This window comes from Nuphar pumila, chromosome 15 (assembly GCF_984573655.1).
Source record: "Nuphar pumila chromosome 15, dmNupPumi1.hap1.1, whole genome shotgun sequence".
Taxonomy (NCBI): Eukaryota; Viridiplantae; Streptophyta; class Magnoliopsida; order Nymphaeales; family Nymphaeaceae; genus Nuphar; species Nuphar pumila.
Genome location: NC_143263.1, coordinates 15,211,042 through 15,234,783, shown reverse-complemented (window position 1 = coordinate 15,234,783; position 23,742 = coordinate 15,211,042). Strand labels below are relative to the sequence as shown.

Here is a 23,742-nt window from a genome sequence, read left to right as displayed (position 1 = left end):
GCGCTCCCTGCTGGCAGGGGAGGGGCCGAGCCCCCTCCCTATCCTCCCTCTTTGTGCAGGGAGGGGCCGAGCCCCTCCCTGCGCTCTCTGTGTGTAGGTGAGGGACCGAGCCCCCTCCCTGTCCTCCCTCTTTGTGCAGGGGAGGGGCCGAGCCCCTTCCCTGCACTCTTTGTTGGCAGGGGAGGGGCCGAGCCCCCTCCCTGCGCCCTCTTTGTGCAGAGGAGGAGTGCAAAGGGAGTCAGAGAGGAGAGGACTAGAGCAGAGGGAGTCATAGAGGAGAGAGCATACCTGAGGAGGAGAGCAGAGGCGGAGCGGTTGGCGACGGCGTCCGACGGAGGCTTCAGGAGAAGAGGTTGGGAGGATTAGGGCAAAAAAATTTTTGCCCTAATCCTCCCTCAGCAGCAAAGTTCATCGGGCATATTTTTTTTTAAAGTCTTAAAATTAGACACAAATGACCCTGGTTGCGTTGACCGCACCCAGGGTCGGGTTGACCGCACCGGGTGTCGCACCGCACCCGCATGCGCACCCGCACCCGCACCCGCGTTGCGTCGCATCGACGCGGGTGCGGCACCCGGTTTGCCGAGTCCTTGTGATATAACTCTCATGGCTTCTTGCCTTTAGTCTCTTTGTGTATAAATAAGGACCTTGTCCCCATTCATTTTATGCTTTTTGCTAAGCATATTATTAACAAAAGACTATTTTTCTTATGTTTGTTGCCTTGTATTAACCCCTTGGCTCTTTGTATTGTCCCTAGTGGACTTGTTATTGTGCACATTGTGTTTGTGCTTGTGTATGGCCTTAGTGACTTGTTTGTATCTTCCGCTTATTTTATTACAATTTCTTAGACTCATGGCTCTTTAGTGAACATCATTTTACATGTTTTTATATTATGTTACTTCATATAGGATTTAAGTTTTTTTGTGTGTACTTGTTAGTAATAAAATATTAATTTGTGAATTATGAGTCTTCTTCATACCCTTTGTGGGTTTTTGTGAGTGTGCCCTTTGTGGTTCACTTTTGTGCTTGTCCATTTTGTGTCTATTGGTAGGCATTCTTCTTTGTAGTTAAAGACTTTCATTGGTGGACATTTTATCTTATCCTTTGATTGCATTTATTAGATGAATTTTCTAAACTTTTTTGAGGATTCAAACTCTTGTTATTTGACTTGATTTGAAACTTTTGTTGTCAAGTCGGTTCTTGTTTTCTTTATTTGTGGAAAGTGATTTTCAAGGCTTTTCCTATTTGCCTCATTGTTTTGGCTTAGTCCATCTTTGTTATTCGATGCAAACATTATTTTATTAGGCCTTTTCGAGGTGAGTTGTATTCACCTCGGTGTTGTGGTGCTAGAGATGTTTGTTGGGGTGAGTTATGTATGCACCTCTATTTTTTTGTCAGTATAGTTTGCCAGTTTATTAGTGCTATATTGGTGCTTGTTTTGGCTCTAACTGACGGTTGTTTAACCTTTGGTTTTATGAGTGAGTTGTATCATTCAATTGCTTATTTGGCCATTGTTGTTTACTGGATGCTTGTATTGATTTTTTATCAGTGATGACTCAACTGTTATTTGCTTGTGACCATATTGGTTCTTATGGATTAAATCTCATATTATTGCAAAATTTATTGCTTTGAGTTGAATATTGTTTTCAAATCTTCTTGCTTATTGACATCAGTTTGTTTTCATTACAGTATTTTTACCTATATTGTTTCTTCTCTCTTTCCTCTTATTTGAGTGATTTTTTTCCTTTAGATAAGAGATTTTGTTTATCAGTTTTACAACCATGGTTGTGGTGAGTTATGTGCAGTTGTTGTAGCTGATGTCAAGGTTGTAAGTATTGTATCGTTATCCATATCGGTCGGGCCCAAATTAAGACCGTATCATATCGTATCAGACTGTTAAATATCATAACTTTTTAATAAAAAAATTTCAAAAACGCCCAAAAATCAAGAAAAATTAGCAAAAATTCTAAAAAGATCATATCACATGAAAAAATGATGAATTGCACAAAATACAACCATAAAATCATATATGAAGCATTTATATCTCTATGAGTTGCATAAAACATCATCAAACATCAACTAATATAGAATCATAGATAATATTGCATACATATCTCACATGAACAATGCAAAATATTAAATATCCTTCAATTAAGAACATGCACAAGACTCCTACTTTCATATTACATAAACAAAAACAAAATAACCAAGTTTATGAACAATTAAGTGTTAAATAACCAAGTTTTTTTAAAACCTATTATATAAAACCTTAATTATCATAGAACCATCTCCTAACCTTCTCTCAATCGCGACATTCACCTGCTGGACTAAATGTTGAGGAGTCATAGCAGTATGAATGTCGGGTTGTGCCTTAGGGGTAGTCCTAGGAGCGAAAAAGCTCCTAATAGAGTCTCTAGCTCTACCTTTTGTCGAATAACTCCCTTCCTCTTCTTTTTGTGCCCGCGATAACACTTTTACTGGCACTAGACACACCTTTCCCCTTCGCTGCAAAACTTTCTACTTCTGATCCTATGTTAGGCGCTACAAGATCAAAAGTAGGAAGCTCATCTTCGTCATACACATCCTCCTAGGGCTCCACATACCCCATTTCTGCCTCATTCATCTCTCTTTCTTGTCTTTTTCCTCTCAAACCATCAAGTAATTGCTGACATTGCCATTTCACGACATCCTACAATTTCCTTGGTGTGTATGTGGCAACATTACGATGTGTCCCGACTAAATGATGCTTCAACCGAGACATACCATCTAAAAAAGTATTTTGGCAATAATTGCACTTGATTTTTAATCGGTTTTCTCTCATTACTTGAGTGCCCCATTGCCATGCCAGATCCTTTGACGCAATTTTCCAAAAAAAAAGCTCAATAAGCAAAGAATATGGATTTTTTAGCTTAACCCACTTTCTTGAGTGGAAAAATGGTGGAAATGCACTCTTGATAAAATCGCAAAAGCCCTCTCCCTAGCGCACAAATTGGCCCTCAAATCGCTCTCATGGCTCCTAGGGTATGTGGGTTCCCTTCTAATGGCCTCTAGATAAATGGAGAAGTTGGATTTCAAAAGGTATTTAAAACCCAAATTGAAAAAATAACTTTCAGCCTTTTTAAAGTGCGCCGAAGTTGTATTGTACGATACACCCTGTATCGTATGATACAACATTGTATAGGGGTGTATCGTATGATACACCCGATATGGGTACAAAACACACTCGTATCGCGATACGAGTGTGTATCGTATCACAAAACCCTAAAGTAACAATGTGTCGTATCATATGGTATGATACAATATGATACTTACAACTCTGATTGATGGTATTGATTGCAGTTTTACAACTATTTATGAGGTAAGGGATGTGCACATCTTGTGGTTGTAGATGATATTTATAGTCAGTTTAAATATTTGATATTGCTGGTTTATGGTCATTGGTTTGGTTATTGTTGACATTTGTGTTTGATCTCTTGCCTTATGCGGTGATACACTTGAATTTTGAGGATGTTGAGTTGGAGGTCAAAGAGGTGATTGCTTGTGGTGAGCGAACTAGTGTTGAGATTTGCAAATATCATTTCTTTTTTTATGATTTGTTGTATGTGGGTTTTTTAAGAATCTCTCCATGTATTTTCTAATATTTTTCACTTCTTGTTTGCCCTTGTATACAAAAAGGTTATCCATTGGAAAAATTTCATGCATTTTGTGTGTATTCTATCCTTAATAAAATTATTATTTTTATGTGTGCTCTCTTGGCCCTAGGTGGTTTTTTGTGCATTAGCCCTACTGGGTTGTGAGAACATCTTCATTTCATTACATGGTATTATGTGCATGATAAGTATACTTTAATTGCATGTTGGATATATATGTGAGGGTATTTGGATTTGTTCCATGTTGGTTATCTTGCATTTTTTTTATGAATTTAATTAATTTCCCTTTTACTGTGAGTTCCTTTGAGTTCTTACATTTAATATGTGTTGTTGGGTTTTTGATGAGTTATATCTTTTATTTGAAATGTTTATCTAAGTCTTTGGGACATTATTTCAAAATTGTTTATTTTATGTCTAATATATGTTTGTCTATTGGACTTTAGGGATCAAATTTCTACTCTTCAGAATTTAGGTTTTCTTGAAAAATATGTTGTTTTAATATGATTTTCTAAACGAGAAATTCTTTAAAATTGATTTTGAAGTATATTCCTTGTGTTTTTCTTAATGGCTATTGTACATTGCTTGAATTGTTGCTAATGTTTCTAAAATCTTAAAAAATATTGCTTTAGGTGCATATCTAACTTGCTTTTAAGAGGAAATTGTTTAGTTTATAGTACCTCAATGATTTGTTGGGGAACTTAACCATCCTCTTTTCATATATATATATGTGAATTAATCTGTGTTATTTTTGTTCAAAATATATATTTGTTTTGAAACTATATACGTATATCTTATAACTATTTTTTAACTATTTGGTTAGGATATCTTCCTTTCCTTTGTGTAGTTGAAACCTTTGTTTTGTTTTCTCGTAAGGTTCTTAAAGATGATATGGGTTAAGAAAAAAATTATGTTTTTGATTCATCATGAAGATGAAGATAGCCTATTAAGGCATTTGGTGAAAATTATCAATGAAGACTTGGATCTTTTTCTTTGTTTTTGTATTTTCAAACTTTCGGTAATCACACTGTAAATTTGAGGGAGAGTGTTAAAATGTATTGATTCACACACACACACACACACATATATTCATATGAGTGTATATATTCATATATGAGTGTATATGTATATATATTTTTAACCGTTTTGTTATTGTAATAGGTTTTGCCTATGTAAGGCCATTTTGGTCTTTTGTACACATGTAATAAGTACTGCCCTTTAGAGGCAGTTTTGTCTTTTCTTATTTTTTTTGTTTCTTGTCATTTTCCTTTTTTATAAGGGTTTATTGGACTTTGTCCAATATAGTCGTTGGGATCTCCCCAACGACTACATTTGTAGCAGTTGGGAGCATCCCAATGACTATTATTGACCTTGTATGGTCTATATAAAGGGGTTAAAACCCCTTGTTTTTTTAATGCTTTTCCTAAGCATTCTATCTCAATAAAGGATTGTTATTTTTTCTGTTTTTATGTTCTTTTGCATATGCCCATTAGTGCATCTTGCGAACTTATGTTTTTTTGCCATTGATTGGCTTGTGTTTGGTCCATTTGTGGACTTGTGCTTGTGCACATTTAGGCTCTTTGTAGCCATTGTATGCACTTGCGTGCTTGTGTATTGCCTTTGGCATTTGTATTGTCCCTTGTAGGAGTTGTTCTTGTGCTTGTGCACATTATGATTTGCTTTCTGCTTTATTTCATTACAGTCTGAGTCCTCTAAATCAATATTGTTGTTATGCTTATGGTCGTAAAAGAAGAGTTTTCATATTCTATTTACTCAGGATGCTTTAAAGGTTTTCATGTTATTTACACTGGAAGCTTTTATTTTGCATTGCATTTGAGTTTGCAATTACTTTTGCTTTTATAAGGAGTCTCAAGCTGCTGATTATTGGATTCATTTTGGATGGCATGTTGATTTTTTGTTCACGAGGAACCCTTACTGAAGCGAAGGATACTCTGGGTGGAGCCCCATGACCACCCTGCCTTACATGGCCCACCTCTGAAAGCTACAGACACACCCTTGCTCGAGCAGGGTTTGATTTGTCCTTCATCACAGCACCCTCACAAGCACCTTGCTGGCCACGCGGGCGACCCCTGCAGTGGTGGATGATATGTTGATTAGTCTATATTTTTGCATCTCAGAAAATTTGGTTCAAAAGGAAAAAAAATGTTGATTAATCTTTTTGAACCAAATTTTCTGAGATACTGGTCATACTCTAATTTATGATATTTATGTGAGATATCAGATACTTTGGCAAATATTGCTATGATGTTTGATCCATCAAGTCTTTGGGACAATGTCTACTATGAACTAGCATAATAATAAGCCAACAAAAAGTTTGTTATTTTTTAGTGTGGCTGAAGGTTGTCGGAAACTTCTGGAAAAGAGACTGGTTTCAGTGCTTGGTGCATGTCAATGGATAAAGCAATGGTGATGATGACATATATGCTTTGTATACTTTGGTGTACCCTGATTTTATGGAAATTCATCCCACTATCCCATATTGCTTTGTAAATTTATGACTGACTATAATCTCAGTGCTTGGTTGAAAATCATTGTGTTATTGGGGATTGTCTTTTACTTTTTGTTGATCTATAGCCTACTGTTCATAGTACTGCTACTATGTTTTTTTAGATTCTTTACCGTTTCACTCTGTTTCTTTAAGCCTAAATAAAATATTGGTCTAGACCTATGTCACACAGACTCGGCTAGGGAGGCGCCGCACCCGAGTTGACACGCCTCGACACGGGTGCGGACACGGACACGGCCCAGACTCGGTCAACGAGGAATCGGTCAATGAGGAATCGGTCAATGTTGACTAAGTCTATATTCGTCTATTTTAGGGTGAAAAACTAAAGAAATAATTTTTTTTTAAAAAATTATATATATATATATATATATATATATATAGAGAGAGAGAGAGAGAGAGAGAGAGAGAGAGAGAGAGAGAGAGAGAGAGAGAGAGAGAGAGAGAGAGAGAGAGAGACTGCTGTGCACTGTGCACAGTCACATCTCTGCTGTGCACTGTGCACAGTCACATCTCTGCTGTGCTGTGCAGTCACAGTGACTGCGCTGTATGCACAGTCACGATTTTTTTAATATATATATATATATATATATATATATATATATATATATATATATATATATATATATATATATATATATATATATATATATATATATATATAGCCTAGTCCTTGTGTCCAAAATTTTTAAAATTGTGCCGCACCCGCACCCATGTGACATAGGTCTAGACTGTCAAAAGAATGCAGATACAGTGCAGCACACACACACACACATTGACTTGTGTACATTGGGAACTTTGAAGCGCCTATAATTGACAGGCCAACTTATGTATATGTATGTATGAATGTGTAGTTGCATGTAATGATGTATATGCATATATGAGAGGCCCAGGCATTTTGAAATTGGAAGTTATTTCAGTCTGACTAAGGAATAACCATGCCGTGTTACTGCTGAGTTCTATGGCTTCAATTTGTGCAGATAGTTTATCTTATTTATTCTTTTTGGTTGTCTGTGGTTGGTTGATTTTTGCTGCCTTACAACTGGATCAATATTTTCATAACTTCTGAAACGTAATTGGTTCATGTTCCTAGGGATGACTCTTTTAGGGATCATGCCAAATTTCTCCACAGTCTAGGGATATCTGGAATCAGTCACCATAGTTTGCTTTTTTCCAAGACAGCTCCTTTGTCTGTTGCAAATGAAGATTGGATTGCACCAAGGTAAGGAACACCATATTTAGACATGGTTTGACTTGCTTTTCTTCTGCTTGACAGGATGCCTGATTTTATAGTTGAGATATAATTTTTTTGTAGTTAACTGTTAAAAAATTTACTTAGTTTGCAGCAGTTTGGTCCTACTATTTTAATACTGTTAGTAAGAATACAAATTTAGCTTTTCTTTTCAAAATAATAGAAGTATTAATTCAATCTTTTCTGGGAGAATTTCTGCTCCTAGTGATGTCTTGATGCCTCTACCGGCATTTTGGTTGGAGTGTGTGATTTGGCAAATTTGTTTACTATGCGTCATGCATATAGTGACATAGTCATATAGGAGTGATTACAATAACACTTCTACCATCAGTTGTCACTTTTCTAGGTCTTCATTGGGTTTGTCTTCATCTCTTGGTAATCTTTTATGCATAATTGTCAATGCATTTGCATGTGTTTTGTCATATTAGATTTATCCAACGGGCTTTTGTCAGACAAGCTTTATGTTCACTAGTTCTTGTATTCCTCCCAAGGAAATACCTTAATACATCCCAGTATTTAATTCAAAACCTTATATGGCCATTCAATCTTGATATGATATGCAGACATAAGGGCTCCATTAATCTTGATATGTATCAGACAAAGTTTAAGGAACCTATTTCTTGTAGGGATGTCAGACCTCTGAGCTAGGAGGGATGCTTATCCTGTGTGAGTTCTATTAGAAGAATCTGAATTTTAGATGATTTTTGAGCCAAACACCACATAATTTGGATAACCCTACAATGAGTTATAATTTTTTTCAAGTAGTTTTCTTACTGCCTTATTTTTAGTTTTTTGTACTGCTTTGTGGTTGGAGGCCATTCCAGCCTGTTTTAGCCTACAATTGCTATCACAATAAATGTCCAAGAGTGAGAAGCTAAACCATATTAGAAAACCATTGTCCATTGTTAATAAGATAAATATTTCCAAGAATTTCAAAGTTCAAAAGTGCAGGGGTATTTTCATAAATATGCTTATATTTTATTGTTGTGATATGCATGTGTTGCTCATTTTCTCCTATAATTAATTATACTTTTCCAATAGAGATTGTAGTACTGAACATATACTATGATTAGACGGGTACTCTGACCAACCTCTAATCTATATTTATACTAATAAAGGAGCAGTGGGGGGCATTAGGGAGCCAAAAGTCGGTTGTATTGTAACATTTTAAAAATCACAAAGAGAGTATGTTGGGTTAAATGCCATTTATTAAATTTTTTATCTTTTTTTTTTTTTATTTTCAGAGGAAATACTCACACAACATTTTGCAAAATGACATGGTGAGTGGTGTGGTTTTTATGGTAATTTACTCAATTGATTGTGGTTAAATGTATTTTAGACTTTTAGTAGAGAAAGAGAAATTAGGAAAGCTATCCTGTGAAAAAGTTACAGATAGGGCTGCACACAAGCCAGGTTCAAGCTGAGCTTGGGCTGGTTCAGCTCGGCTCATTAAGAAAAACAGAATGTTCAAACTTGGATCGAACTTGAACAATCCATGTCTTTGTTCGGCTAGAGTCGAGCTCGAGCTAAGCTCAGCTTGGTTCGAGCTGAACACATTTAATTTAAAAGTTTTTGAAAAACGTGTAAAAGGTTTTTGTAAATAATTAAATTGGTCGCGTCTAAAAACTACTAAGATGTAGGCTTGTAAGAGTTGATCAGTTCAGGTGTAAACTAAGTTGAATATGAATGAGTGGGTTTGTTTTAATACAAGTTCTTTTAGGATTTTTAACTTTTTAGAATTAGAAAAGTTGTTATCATAAAGGAAACCTATTGAATTTATGATAACTATATTTTATTAATAATGATTATATTTAAATTTATCATGATTGGTATAAATTATGTTCAGTTAGGATCAAAAGTAGATCGGGTATAAAACTGTTTTGGGTACATTGCGGGTTCGGGTATAACATGTAATGAAATGAGCGGAAGATACAAGTAAGTGCCTACTAATGGCATACAAGAGCACAATCACAAGTCCACTAGGAACAATACAAAGAGCCAACAAGGGCTTAATACAATGCAACAAACACTTAAAAAATAATAATCTTTATTGATAATATACTTACCAAAAGCATTACATCTAATGGGACAAGAGGTCCTGATGTAGCGGAGGGAAGAAAATCCGAGGTCGACCTTCACGTAATGGGTACCGGACACGCTTTTGGTGCAGCAAAGGGGTCGTTGACTGTGCAACAAACGTTACCCAACAAGCGAAGGAACAAGGGAATGGCTCGAATCACATGACCACGATGAAACAACACGCTGACGGTCACTGATGTCGTGATGGACTCGGTATCGCCCTGGATACGGACGACCACTGGTTGCTCTCTTTGCGACGCACAGTCGTGCAACGTAAAGTCACGCAGAAACATGTGAAGCCAATAAAAGGAGAACCTCGGAACAAAAGGGTTCGACCACCATGGATTTAAATGAAGAATCAACCAATGATGCCCACATATTGTGTTTTACTAACAGGGAATGAAATAGAAAAAAACAATGACTGATAGAGCAATGAGAGTATTCAGACTGATCGAATAAATCAAACACTAAATGACAAAAGGAAACAATAAAGGAGTCCGGCTGAATGCAAGAAATAAAAAAAAGAATATCCAAACGGTAAAAGAACTGCTGAAAAGGAAAAGACGGCTGAAAAGGAAAATATTCTTCTTTGCACACGCAACCCTAGAGGGGTTTTTAAAGACTGCTGCTGGACCCGGGTATCGGGTCCGGTATTGGACCTGAGTCTTGACCTGAATCTTCATGCTCTTGATGGATCGGGGTGCTGTCAATATGTAGACCGGACTCGATCCTGCTCTGCATCAGGTCCCTATTTATATACAAACAAGAGGGCCAAGAAGACCCATATAGCTGTTGGAAAAGGCTCCAACAACTAGAAATATAGTTGTTGGAGATTTTCAACAACTCTATTCACCAAAAGACAAAACTGCCCTTTACAAAAGTGTAAAGGAAAAAATAAAAATGAAATACAAAAATAGGTCAGTTCTGCCATTAAGGGCTGAGCCTATTTCATGTACAAGATTACCATTCTGCTCCTAATGGGGGGCGCCTATTACATGTGCAAAATGACCACAATACCCCTAAATGGTACTACCTATTACAAAGGGAAGAAAGCATTTTAAAAATATATAATATATACATATCTATGTCACATGGGTGCGGACACGAGTGCGAGTGCGGGTGCGACACGAGTGCGGAGCAATTTAAAAAATTTTGAAAACGGGGACACGACTATATATATATATATCACAATAATAAGACTCTGTCAAAGTTGTGCCCATTAGGGGACATGGCTATATATATATAACAATAATGAGACTCAGCTATATATATATATATATAAAGATCATTTTTTTTTAGTTTTTATACGTCTTTTGCCCTAAAAAATGTATAAAAATAGACTCGGTTAAAGTTGACCGAGTCCAAAATGTGGATGAACTCGGCCTCAGTGCGTTGACCGAGTCCGACACTTGGTTGACCGTGTCTGCCTCGTGTTCGCACCCGTGTCGACGCGGGTGCGTCGACCTTATAGCCGAGTCCGTGTGACTTAGATACATATACACTCATATGAATATATACAGTCATATATATATATATATATATATATATATATATATATATATATATATATATATATATATATATATGAATCAATAAATTTTTAATACTCCCCCTCAAACTTACGGTGTAAACACTGAAAGTTTGTTAAGAAGAAAGATAAAACAAGGTGTAGGAAGAGCTTTAGTGAGGAAGTTTGCAACTTGGTACTCAGATGTGACATATGGTAATTCGACAACTCTCAGATATTCATCATGTACATAATGTCAATCTATCTCATTGCGCTTGGTGTACTCATGGAAGGTGTGATTGCTGACAATGTAAATAACACTTTTGTTGTCGCAATACATCTTCGAAGGTTTGAAGATGTCTATTCTCATATCTTTGAAAAGATTCCTTAGCCATACGAGTTTTATGGTTGTCATAGCCATTGCCCTATATCCAATTTCAGTAGATGATAGTAAAACCTTTTGTTTCTTCTTGCACCTGCACAAAATCAAAGAGTCTCTTAGAAAAACACAGAAACCCATGGTTGAGACTATCATTGGGATTTCCTCCCCAATCTGCATCAATATATGCAAGTAAATCTAAAAATGAAAATAAAAAAGGCCGTTGGTTTATAAAGTTCTTTATATATCTGACAATCTGTAATGCAACACTTATGTATACGGTGGTTGGAGCATGCTGAAACTGACCCGTAAGGTGAACATGAGCTATGTCTGGTCTGGTGATAGTCAAATATGTGAGTGACCCAATCAATTGTCTATATAGTGTAGGATCTTTTAGAAGAGTCCCATCTTTAAGTCTTAATTGTGCATTTACTATTTCATGAGCTATGTCACAAGGACTCGCTAAATTGGGTGCCGCACCTTGTGCGGTCAACCCGCACCCAGGTTTATGTTTGTCTAAAATGGACTTGGTCAACTTTGATCAAGTCCATTTCGGAAAATTAAAAAAAACGTTGACCCAACATTTTCTTTTTCTTTTTCTTCTATGTCGATGAAACATGGAGGAAGAATAAAAAGGAGGAAGAAGAAGAAAAAGAAAGAGGAGAGGAAGAAGAAAAAAAAAAAGAAAAGAGAAGGAAGAAGAAGACCAAAGAGGAAAATGAGGAGGGAAGGAGACAAAAGAGAAAGAGGAAGAGGAAGAGGAAGAGGAGAAGGAAGAAGACGAAAGAGGAAGGGTTGGACCTTCACCTTCACCTCCTCTTCCTCTTCTTCTTCTCCTTCTAGTTTGGTGAGCCTGAGTTGAGGCTCGAGAATAGTGCTCATCACATATCTCCAAAGCTTCTTTCTCTTGAGGTTGTTCTCTATAGTGAAGGCCCACATCATGTAGTTGGTACCATTAAGCTTGAAGGAGAGATCATATTTGGACTCATGCTCCATTTTGAATGGGAGAAGAGAGAGAAAAAATTGTAGAAGAACGTATCCACTTGAGTCACCACGAGCACCACAAACACACAAACACTTTTGGATGCTTTCTCATGAACACGAACACTTGATGACTACTTTCTACAAGTCTAAGAGCACTATGACTCTAATACCATGTAATGAAATGAGTGAAAGAAACAAATAAGAGCCTACTAATGGCATAAAAGAGCACAATCACAATGTGCACAACCACAAGTCCACTAGGGACAATACAAAGAGCCAACAAGGGCTTAATACAATGCAACAAACACTTAAAAAAAATAATAATCTTTATTGATAATATGCTTAGCAAAAACATTACATCTAATGGGACAAGAGGTCCCTATTTATATACAAACAAGAGGACCCATATCGGCTCCAACAACTAGAAATATAGTTGTTGGAGATTTTCAACAACTATATTCACCAAAAGACAAAACTGCCCTTTACAAAAGTGTAGAAAACTGAATAAAAATAAAATACAAAAAGAGGTCAGTTCTGCCCCTAAAGGGCAGCACCTATTACATGTACAAAATGACTACAATACCCCTAAAGGTATTACCTATTACAAAGGGAAGAAAAGTATTTTAAAAATATATAATATATACATATACACCAGAGTTACCAGTCGAGGAAGTGGGAGCGGGAAGTAGGAAGTGAGGCACTTCTAAAATTTGAGGAAGCGGGCTATGTCACATAGGTGCGGGTGTGGGTATAGGTGCGGATGCGGCGATGCTGCACTTTAAAAAAACTTGGGTGTAGGGGTGCGGGGAGGATATATATATATATATATATATATATGGACTTGATTAGGGTTAACTGAGTCTACTTTTGGATAGAAATGGACCTCAGTGTGGTTGACTTCACCTAACACAAAGGAAGTTGTGTCCAAGTGTCGCACCCACTCGGGTGTGGGTGCAACGTGGGTGCGGTGCCATGTTAGAAGAGTCTATGTGACATAGGAAGCGGGAAGCTCAGGACGAGTTAGAAGTGAATCGGGGATGGTGTCGGAAGTGAACCGTAAGCGAAAAGGAAATGAAGAGGGAAGCAAGATAGGATTCGAGTGGAAAGCGAATATTGGGCAAAAAAAATTTGTTAAAGGCTCCAAGCCCTCCCAAAAAAGAAGATTCACTTCCTGATATTAGGAAGCGAGTGGGAAGCAAGCATGAAATGAGTGGAAAGCAAGCAGGAAGTGAGTGGGAAAGCGATCAGGGAAGCGAGTGGGAAGTGCATTTCCCAATAATGGGAATCACGCTTCCCATTTAAAAGGGTCACTTCCTCATGCATTTCAGAAGTGATGCATTTTGCGCTTCTGAAACACATTTCAGGAAAGCACGCTTCTCCGAGTGTTATAGCATTTCCGGTAACCCTACTGTACATTCGTATACGAATATATACACTCATATATATGAATCGATACATTTTAACATAACATTCGGGTTCGATCTGCATTTTACATATCCATAATCGATCCTTTTTATAAGCAGTTCCAAATTGTAGACCAACCTGAACCCATGGTTCTATCAAAATCATGACAATTAAGGTCTAATTGGCTCAGGACATCGGTTCAGCTCGGGTACAACTGACCCAGTTACACCCCTAATGGAGACCTTAAATTTTATTACCTCTCTCTCTCTCACCTAAAAGTATTTATAAACATTGTCTAAATTATAGATAAATTTTCAAATTGCCAACTTGAAAGTCAGAAATTAACATTATCATTTGATACTAAGGTTTACTCATGTTTGATTTTTGTGTGTAGGTGACCCGTTCGTAAGGATGGGCAGTTTTCTAGTATTATTAATGGCGGTACTTGAATACATTTTCACGTTCCGTGAATAGCCGGGACATTGCGGAATATCCGAAGGGTATTTCGGGAATCGATCTGATTCTATCTCTGTTCGTTTCGTTTGAAGAGAGGAAGGATCCCAAAGAATCAATCTTTCTTTTAGTTGCTGAATCTCTGTTTGATTGATCAATGTGTGATATTCTGAATCCTCATTACTAATGGAATCAAAATTCTCTCTGGATTGATCAGAAGATCCTTTCAATTGGCTAGAATCCGTTACTTGAACGAAAATAGCAAAAGGTGTTCAGTTTCAGTCCTCTCTTCTGGCAGCAGTGAGAACTCATCTTCTCTCATTTCCTTCTTCATTGTGGGTTGCTAATGCAAGTCAAAACATGTTATAATATCAAAGGTGATCTGTCATAGAGGTTATCGTTCAATCCCACTTGTTTTCCAAGTCTTGTTCTTCTAATCCTTTCTTTCTGATTGTCTTTTTTCTATTCTTTTTGTGTAAAATTTTATTTTGTAGGTCTCTTCTTTGATCTTCCTTAAACTCTTCTCTTAAGTGAGTGTATGTTTCATGCCTTTTCCTATGAAAGAGGCTCTTTTCATAAGAAAGATGCCTCCTTAGTTGTCAAAGGTGCTGCCTAGGCGGCTTAGGCGACCTAGGCGCAGCCCCACCGCCTGGACGACCAGGTCTGGGTGGTGGGGCCCTATATTGCCGCCTAGGCCTTTTTTTTTGAAGTTTTTGTTTTTTTGAAAACATATCATTTGTTTTCTTTTTCAAGAAGAAGAAGAAGAAGAAGAAGAAGAAGAAGAAGAAGAAGAAGAAGAAGAAGAAAGAGAAGACAATATACATATTTCTTATTATGTTTTTTATGTTTTTTTTTATTTGGGGTACTGCCTAGGCCCCCCCGCCTAGGCCTTTTTAGGGGCTCACCGCCTAGCGCCTATGACAACTAAGGAGGCCTCTTTCCTTACGGAGTGAAGCAAACATCACCATGAAAAATATGTGGTAGTACTAGTGATTACAAAATAAATTCAAAAAAACATCTTTCCTGTCGAAATAGGTTCACGTCTTCCTGAATGGGTAAGCACTTTCCCTCCTGGGTGTCCCTCTCAAAGGAAAGTGTCTTTCCTTGGTGGATGTGCAACAAATGCCCCCTAAGTAACTTTTACCCTCGTTAAATCTTTTCATCTTCTTTCTTCAATCTTTCTCTATCGACTGATACTCATTGATTCGGGGAAAAGGTGTCCAACACTCCCAATCTGTTTGTGATCCATTTTTCTTTTAGATCTGCTAATAAGGGTATGTATTATAAAGTCTTTGAAATCTAGCATATGGTAAGTTAACACTCCACACTTGAGTGGTTATAATTTTTTGAACCATGCTTCTGTTGATTGCTTCAATATATATACGAGGCTGGTTCATGTCTTAAGTTCAGACCTAGGTCTGCTTCAGACCTGGATCAAAGCGAACCTGGTCTAATTGGGTCCTGTTGATTAGACCCAGATTGGGACCAAGTGTGGATCCAATCAGGCTAGATCCATATACCTATATATGGGATAGGTGTGCATGGATTTATCCATGAGCATGGTGTTCATGTCAATGTTCACCTGGTTCTTTGTTATTTTTTAAAATTCTAAGAGAGAGAGAGAGAGAGAGAGAGAGAGAGAGAGAGAGAGAGAGAGAGAGAGAGAGAGAGACTATTTGTCACCCTGCCTCTACTTCAATAAAAAAACTTGGACCTACACCCTGACTTTGCCTTTAATTTTGGGAAAGACCTTATCAAGTCTCTCTCTCTCTCTCCTTTTCTTCTCATTTGTTAATACCTTTTCTATGTCTTTTGATGAAATCTAATTGTTTAATTATGACATTTCTCAGTCACACATGTGTGTCTGCTGTGACTATTTGTCACATTTCTCTGTACATATCTGTGTGATGTAAGTTTTGCCATGTTTTAACTTCTTTACATAGTGCATTGGTGTACGACTAATTGTTTTTTTCTCAAGTTCGAATATTATGACAGTTATGTAACAGAGGATGATTCAAATTGGTGACCATTGCTTATTTCAACCGAGAACTTGTTAACTTCTTTTTCATGGTTTTTGTGCAGCTTCTTGATGGTGTAATATCATGCTCTAATAATTAATATGAATGTTGTTTCTCTATGATTAGTTTATTACAATCCTTTGTTTTACTATTTATCTTTTGCTTTTTTGCGTACTGATCATTAATTGTTATGATGTTTGTCATGAATATTCTTTGTTGTCTTTTAAGACCGATGATTTAATGTAATATTATGATCTATCCGTCACTCATTCATGGCCCATTGCTTTTTGTTTCTTGTGTTTTCATATTATTGTCTATAGACAGATTAATATTCTAGAAACGTTTTGGGCTTTTTTGAACTTTTTAACTTTTCCTTGTTTTTTGGTGAGTTTTCCTTTTTTATTTTTTGTTTGTGTGGCATATGCTCATGTCTCGCCACTTTGGGTGGAAGGCGCCTTGCTTCATCATTTATCAAATTTTTTTCCTGTAAGATTGCAAACAGTAATTCCTTAAATTAAAACATCTTGTACATAGTCTGTTAAAAATGTGCTATAGCCTATAGCTACACGTCCTTAGTAAATCTGTTGACGTTGCTGGTTACTTTAGATTTAATCAATTTGAAAAGCTGCTCATCTTTTATGTTATTGTCTAGTTGCATTAGAAGGGAGCCTGGTGTTGTGCGAAGCGCATCTTCATCCACCACTTATATTGAACCTAACGTGGATGGGTATGTGTGAACACCATTAATTCTTTACTACTATTGTACTAACAGTGTTTTCTATGAGGATTCTGTAATAATGATTTATAATCTCGTCTTTTCAGAGCTGATTTTGCGATTAATCCAAAGGAGTGGAAACAAAAGGCTGTAGATACTTCAATTGCTGACTATAGCCAACTGCATGAATCGGATATCAAGGAGAGAATCAAACGGCTAAGTCAAACTTTGGAAAATAAGGTATAGCTTGGTATATTTTTAGAATGGCTTTTCATTTCCTTAGTCCCACGTACCATGAATAAAACTTCCTTCTCAGGCTATTATATCAAAGCTACCAGACAAGGGAGCGAACATCCAGAAGAAGATTTTGGCTTTAAATTTGGAACTTCAAAAGTTTTCAAAGCATGGTCTTGAGCCCAGCAATACAGCGTCTCAGGCTCCAGAGAAACAAGCAACTATTGGTGTGGATATTTCCTTGGAGTTTGAAAAGTTGTCTCTTCAAAAGTTGCACAAGTAATTGAAACATTTGAGCTGATAAGCTGGCATATGCAGTTAAAGTAAGCAAGTTTCTGTCATTTTTTGTTTATTGTTCGTTAATGGATTTACAGCCTGGAGCGATCTCAACTTGTCTTTGTCATGTCCCCCTGTAACTCAACTCTTGTATGTTCATGCATGGTTAAGCAAGAAAATTTTTCTGGTGCTGGCAAAGAAACATTGGTTATTGGATTAATCTCTAACCCAGGGAAAAATAGTTTTAATCTTAAAAGGCACGCTACTTGATTATTTAGATTATTTTACAACTAAATATTAACTGTTTGTATTTCTGGATTTCTTTTATCTAATGATATATTTATGCAAATGGTCCAATGTTGTCAGTATCGATTTCTGACCTGAAATGATTTTCAAATAGATTCAGAGAATCAGCCGAGATTCGAATCGAATCATGCTGAGCCCGTCAATTTTATATATTTTAATTTTAAAATTTCATAAAAAATTAAAAAGGGCAGGATCGGCTGATTCAACGTGGATTCAGGCCGAATCGGGGATGAATGGCCGATTTGGATCGATCCAGACAACAATGGAATACTCCTATCACAATGCAATGTGATCATTTCCAAGCAACGGTCAGTTATGGTCGTACGGCATGCCTTGACCAGTCTTTTATTTAGTATCACTATTTATCGAGCTAAAAGCTGGGTATGGCACTAGGAAAAACATATTCTACCACGCCATTGTTGAAATATTTTTGAAAAGTGTTTTTTAACAATTTGCTTGCAGGAATATATGGACTGGGATTGAAATTGTTTGGTTCAATAGCTCCTTAATCCTTGATTTGCGTTTTAGTTTCATTTTAGAAAAGCACATGTTTTTGAGAAAATAATAATTGCTTTTCTATTTTAGATATTAATAACTTTGTACATTTGCTTGTTTATTTTTTGTTTTTTCATTACCTTTAAAATGTTTTTATAATGGTTGGATAGCTAAATGGTGTCTTAGCCATGGTCCTAGCTTCTATCATTCCATTAAAACACAAAATCTGTCCCGAATATCAAGTAGCAATGAAATTTCGTCCCAAATTCATGAAACTTAAAATTGCATTTTAATCAATTTGTTGTCTTGATATACCATATTTGAATTTTTACGTGATTCTTAAATATTTTCTTTTGTTATTTATTTTATTTTGCTTATTTTTCTAAAATTTACAAATACCTGCTTTACAAAAGTTTGAGAATCTGTGAAATTGGCTAAACAAAAGGCACTCAGAAACATATTTTATGAACAATTAGTTATAGTAAACGAAGACAAGTGCGATGCTTGAACTAAGATACAAGTCAAAGAAGGTATTACTACTTGTTACAGTTGAGGCAAGTGCAAATGCTACTTTGGCCTGGTTTTTTATTTTTGGGGCACACTTTCTAAGGAGAACAAAAAAAATGGAAAATGACTACTGTACAGGAAAAATGACATGTTTCTTGAAATGCCTCGCAATTTCTGAAATCTGTCCTATGTTCAAATTCACAAATACTCAATTTTTTAGGATCATTTTACCCTTTGCATAAGCAACCCTCTCGAGGTTTGTGTGATATATAGGTATGTTGTCATGATCTTGCAACCTCACTAAAAAATATATTTATGATTTTTCAGACCTCATAAAGTTTGCATAACCAAATTTATGAACCTTGTATAAATGAAATCTGTGTACTTTTGCAAATACTGTATGAAATTCACATATCAAATTGATGACATTTGTGAGATATTGTGTAAATTTTTTTAAGTAATTGATTTTCAAGGAGGTTTACAAATGTGTGATGACATTCACGTATTAATGTTTGCAAATGCTTTAGACTTTCAGTCTCTAATGGATCTTTACAAATAAGATACTACTTTTGCATATATAGTACGACATTTGTGAGCTACCATGCGAATCTCCTTTAAGTAAATGGTCTTCGAGGAGGTCTTTAAATGTGTGGCGACATTCATGTATAATTGTTGCGGATGTCCTTGACCTTATTTTGTCGTTGCGAATTTGCTTTGTATATTCATAAGTTTTGACTCATTTGTAGAGTTCTCGAACATTTGCAAATTTGAGGAATGACTTCTCTGTGAATTTCAACAGTTTTTGCGAACGTTCTTACGACCATTAAGTACGACAATCATCAATATAAAATGGTGGTCCACATTCTAGGGTTATTTTTTCATAAACTAGGATTTTTTTGTGGGCACCAATCAGTGGTCACAACGTTCTTCCCTCAAAAATTTCTTTGGTAATTCTTGGCAACTATTTTCGGTGATGCATCATCAACACTTCATTGACGGTGGCACTTCATCGATGATACTTCATCAATGACTTTTTTAGAATCATCAATGGCAAGTTTTTCCAATAAGAACATCTTTAATGGTTGAACCAATTATTTTTTGAAATAGTGGCATGAATCAATAAATAATTGAAATATTGGTATGAATCAGTCATTTTGTGGAAGAATTGCATAGTTTTTAAGTTATCTTTGCATGTTCAATAGTGTATTTCATGTTTTTAAAAATAATTTGCCATTGAGTTTCAATTTGTCACTTTATTTTCTTAGCGATTGCTATGCCTCTATCCTCAATTTTGGTTGTTTATCTTTTATTATACGCACGAGTAAGGAACACTTGTATCATTTTTGAGTTTTTTTTTTTACATTTTCAGTAGCCTATTCCATGCATATATTGTATGCATGTTTACCTATAATATTCGTTTTGCTATTATAGAAAATTATGAACTTGTTTATTACAAAATGCCGATTGAAGAGACCATCTTGAAGGTCCTAGACCCACACCATGTGCTATTGTTGGAATACAACAAGAAAAGCCACCGAATAAAAATTATATACTGGATGATACTTCCTACTATGAAATACCAATTGGCTTGATAAGTGGGTAGAGAGGGACCGTGCTCTGTGGCCAAATGTCTGGGTGTTTGATATTTTCACTCAAAATGCAGCCTCAGTCAGCTGAGACCCTAAAATTTGTGCTCAAACAAGTAGCATCTAATACCTTTAATTTGGGCAAAATATAGGGTTGAAGTTGATAAAAAGGTTTAAGAGTTTATGGCCACATTCATGTCTCCCATCACAAAAGCATTTAAGGATGGGGAGGGGGAGGGGACTCATGTGTACATTTCATGGAGAAGAAGTTTGTGCCATTGGCTTAGTCCAAGGTTGTTGCTAACCTCAATGCTTAACTAGAGGATAGTGAAGATGCACCCACCTGAAGTGGCATTGGCGAGATGGAGAGGGAGAGTGTGGATAATAGATACATTCATTAAATTCTTGGAGAGTGAAAACTATATGTTAAAAGCATGTTTTTAAGATTACTAGTTTGAGTATATACATTAATTAAAATTTCGTATATATATATATATATATATATATATATATATATATATATATATATATATATATATATATATATATATATATATATATATATATATGTGTGTGTGTGTGTGTGTGTGTGTGTGTGTGTGTGTGTGTGTGGGTAAAACATGTTTTTATGATAACTAGTTTGATTATTTTTAGGATAACATATAGATTCATTAATTGCGATTACAGGATCTACAACCAAAAGATTCAACATCTTGCATCCACTGTTCTACTGGTTTCAAGCAAACAAATAATTCCTAACACTAACGGAGGAAGCAAATGATTGTCTGGATTAGATGCACTTTTGAAAATTCTTGATTATAGTTCAGAGATATTGAGATTACTATCACATTAGAAGACGTGATGTGTCAATGAGTACACATAGGGAGTAACCTCACTTGTACACCTATATGCAAGTTTGAGTAAGTTGAGGTATAAAAGAAAAAATATTACTGGCATGTTGGTGGTGTTGGAGGTATTTGTCCATTAGTTGTACTTTTACTTTAGATTTATACTCAAACATGATTAACATTGTTAATGTACTATATTGTATATAGTCTATATTAAACTGTGTATTGACCCTTGCAGGTTTGAATATAGGAGCACATATCTGTTGAAGGCCCCCAGAGACTTGACAGTGTTCATAAATTTTTATGTGTTGTAATGTGGAGTTGGTTACACAATGAAAAGAAGGAGAATGATCAAAGAGTGTTGGGTCCTCAAATGGGAAGGGTGTTTTGCACTACAAAGTCATGTGGGCTAACCAAGGCACATGTATGCATGAGAAACAATTTCCTACGTTGTTATCAATAATGTGATATAAGACTAACCATGAATAAAACTTTATTATGTAGGTAACATGGTGCCCTTACGAACATGCGAATGATGCAGAGGAGGAGGATGTAGTTGTGCAAGCCATGAACACTGCGAGGAACATTTGGTTGCTCAACATGAATGAAGTTAAGCACCAAATGGTCAATTGAGTGGTCTAGCAGTTTGGGCTTGTTCAATAACCACCTCATTGCCCTCGCGTAGTTAGCAAAAGCATCTCTTTTTGTGTTAAGAATCATATCAAGGATTACCTCATGATGTTCAAAACCAAACTTGAAGATTGACACAACGACGATAAGAACATTAACTTATCATATATTGTTCTTACATTCGATGATGATGACGTAGCTGTTGTTAACCTAGAATTTCAAAGCAGTCCCTTCACAAGTAGGGGCATTAAGGAGGAGGAGGAAGTTGAGGCGAGGAATTCGAATCACAAAAAGACTGCAAGTGTAACAGATACAAAGTTGGCTCTTGCAAGAGCTGAAATCCGCATGCTGAAGGAATTTCTGTTTGTATGAATGTTGCAACTTTAATGTATATTTCTAAATTTGAATACTTTTGTATTTGCATACTTTTCACTTTTGTAAATTTGAATGGATGTACAACTACTGTGAAATTATAATGTTTGAATTTAAATATCATTTCTAAATGTATATGGCTTGTGTGAATAATTAAATTTAATATATATACTATAAGTGAATTTTTGATTTTGTAAATTTTTGAATATATATGATTTGAATATACATGTGATTTTTTGAATGTTATATATGCAGTGACTTCTAAACAACATTCACACATCATAGTGTGTAAACTGAAAGACATTTACACACTTTGATGCGAGAATATGAAGGTTTGCATGATGTTTATGCGAATATCCTTCATTATTTATGAACTTGAGGATATTCACATGATGTTTATGTGAATGTACATTATTTATAAACTTGAGGACATGCACATAATGTTTATGCAAATGTACTGTATTATTTTCAAACATGATGACATTTGTATACTGTGATGTGAGGATATGGAGGTTCATATGCACTCTATTATTTGCAAACTTGAGTACATTCATATGATGTTTATGCGAATGTACTCCATTATTTATGAACTTAAAGAAATTCACGTGATGTTTATATACACTTTATTATTTTTTGAATTGGGAATATTTGCATACTATGATGTAAGGATAGAGAGGTCTGCTTGATATTTATGTGAATGTACTCTACTATTTATGAACTTGAGGACATTCATATGATGTTTATGCAAATGCATATTATTTGCTAACGTGATGACATTCACATAATATATTGTGATAGAGAGGTCTGCATGATATTTATGTGAATGTACTTTATTATTTGCGAACTTGAGAACATTCACATGATATTTATGCAAATGTACTTCATTGATTGCAAACTTGATAACATTCACACACTGTGATGCGAGGATATAGAGGTTCACATGTATTATTATTTGCAAACTTGAGTATATTTACATGATGGTTATGTGAATGTACTCAATTATTTGCAAACTTGAGAACATTCACATCATGTATATGCATACTCTATTATTTGCGAATGTCATTATTGGACTTAAGTTTCTATGTGATATACATTCGAACTGTAACAATATTTATAATTTTTTCCTAAATATGCAAATTTTCTATATTTACATAATACAATCTTGTTACTATAGACAATTTACAAAACATCCAAAATATACAAAACTTCTAAAATTTACAAACCATCCAAATTTTGCAAAATAAAACAACCAAAGTTTACAAACATCCAAAATTTATAAAATATTGAAGGCTAGAAGAACATCCAACTTAAATTGAAGTTATACATCCAAAATTCATAAAACATCAAACAATTAAAGAACATCCAACCTGAATTGAAGTTAAAACATTCAAAATTTACAAAACATCCAAAATTCTGTCAAATTTACATCCAATGTGTCAAATCTACATAAAAAAACAAATTATTTATTAACAAATAATTCTATTTTGCAATTCTATCAAATTCACAATAGTAATAAAAAATGTGGACCT

The 23,742-nt window shown here is 35.6% G+C and overlaps 1 protein-coding gene across 2 annotated transcripts in view; it reads left to right on the top strand.

Annotated features, from left to right (window-relative positions):
- CHR24 (chromatin remodeling 24) overlaps positions 1 to 17,671 on the top strand; it is a 118,724-nt gene extending 101,053 nt beyond the window's left edge. For both annotated transcript variants that reach the window (XM_089988383.1, XM_089988384.1), the window contains 4 exons: positions 7,262 to 7,390; positions 16,897 to 16,971; positions 17,067 to 17,199; positions 17,276 to 17,671. In XM_089988383.1, coding sequence (XP_089844509.1) covers positions 7,262 to 7,390; positions 16,897 to 16,971; positions 17,067 to 17,199; positions 17,276 to 17,476 — 538 coding nt within the window. In that variant the 3' untranslated portion in view covers positions 17,477 to 17,671. The remainder of the gene's footprint in view (positions 1 to 7,261; positions 7,391 to 16,896; positions 16,972 to 17,066; positions 17,200 to 17,275) is intronic.
- The last annotated feature ends 6,071 nt before the right edge of the window (positions 17,672 to 23,742 follow it).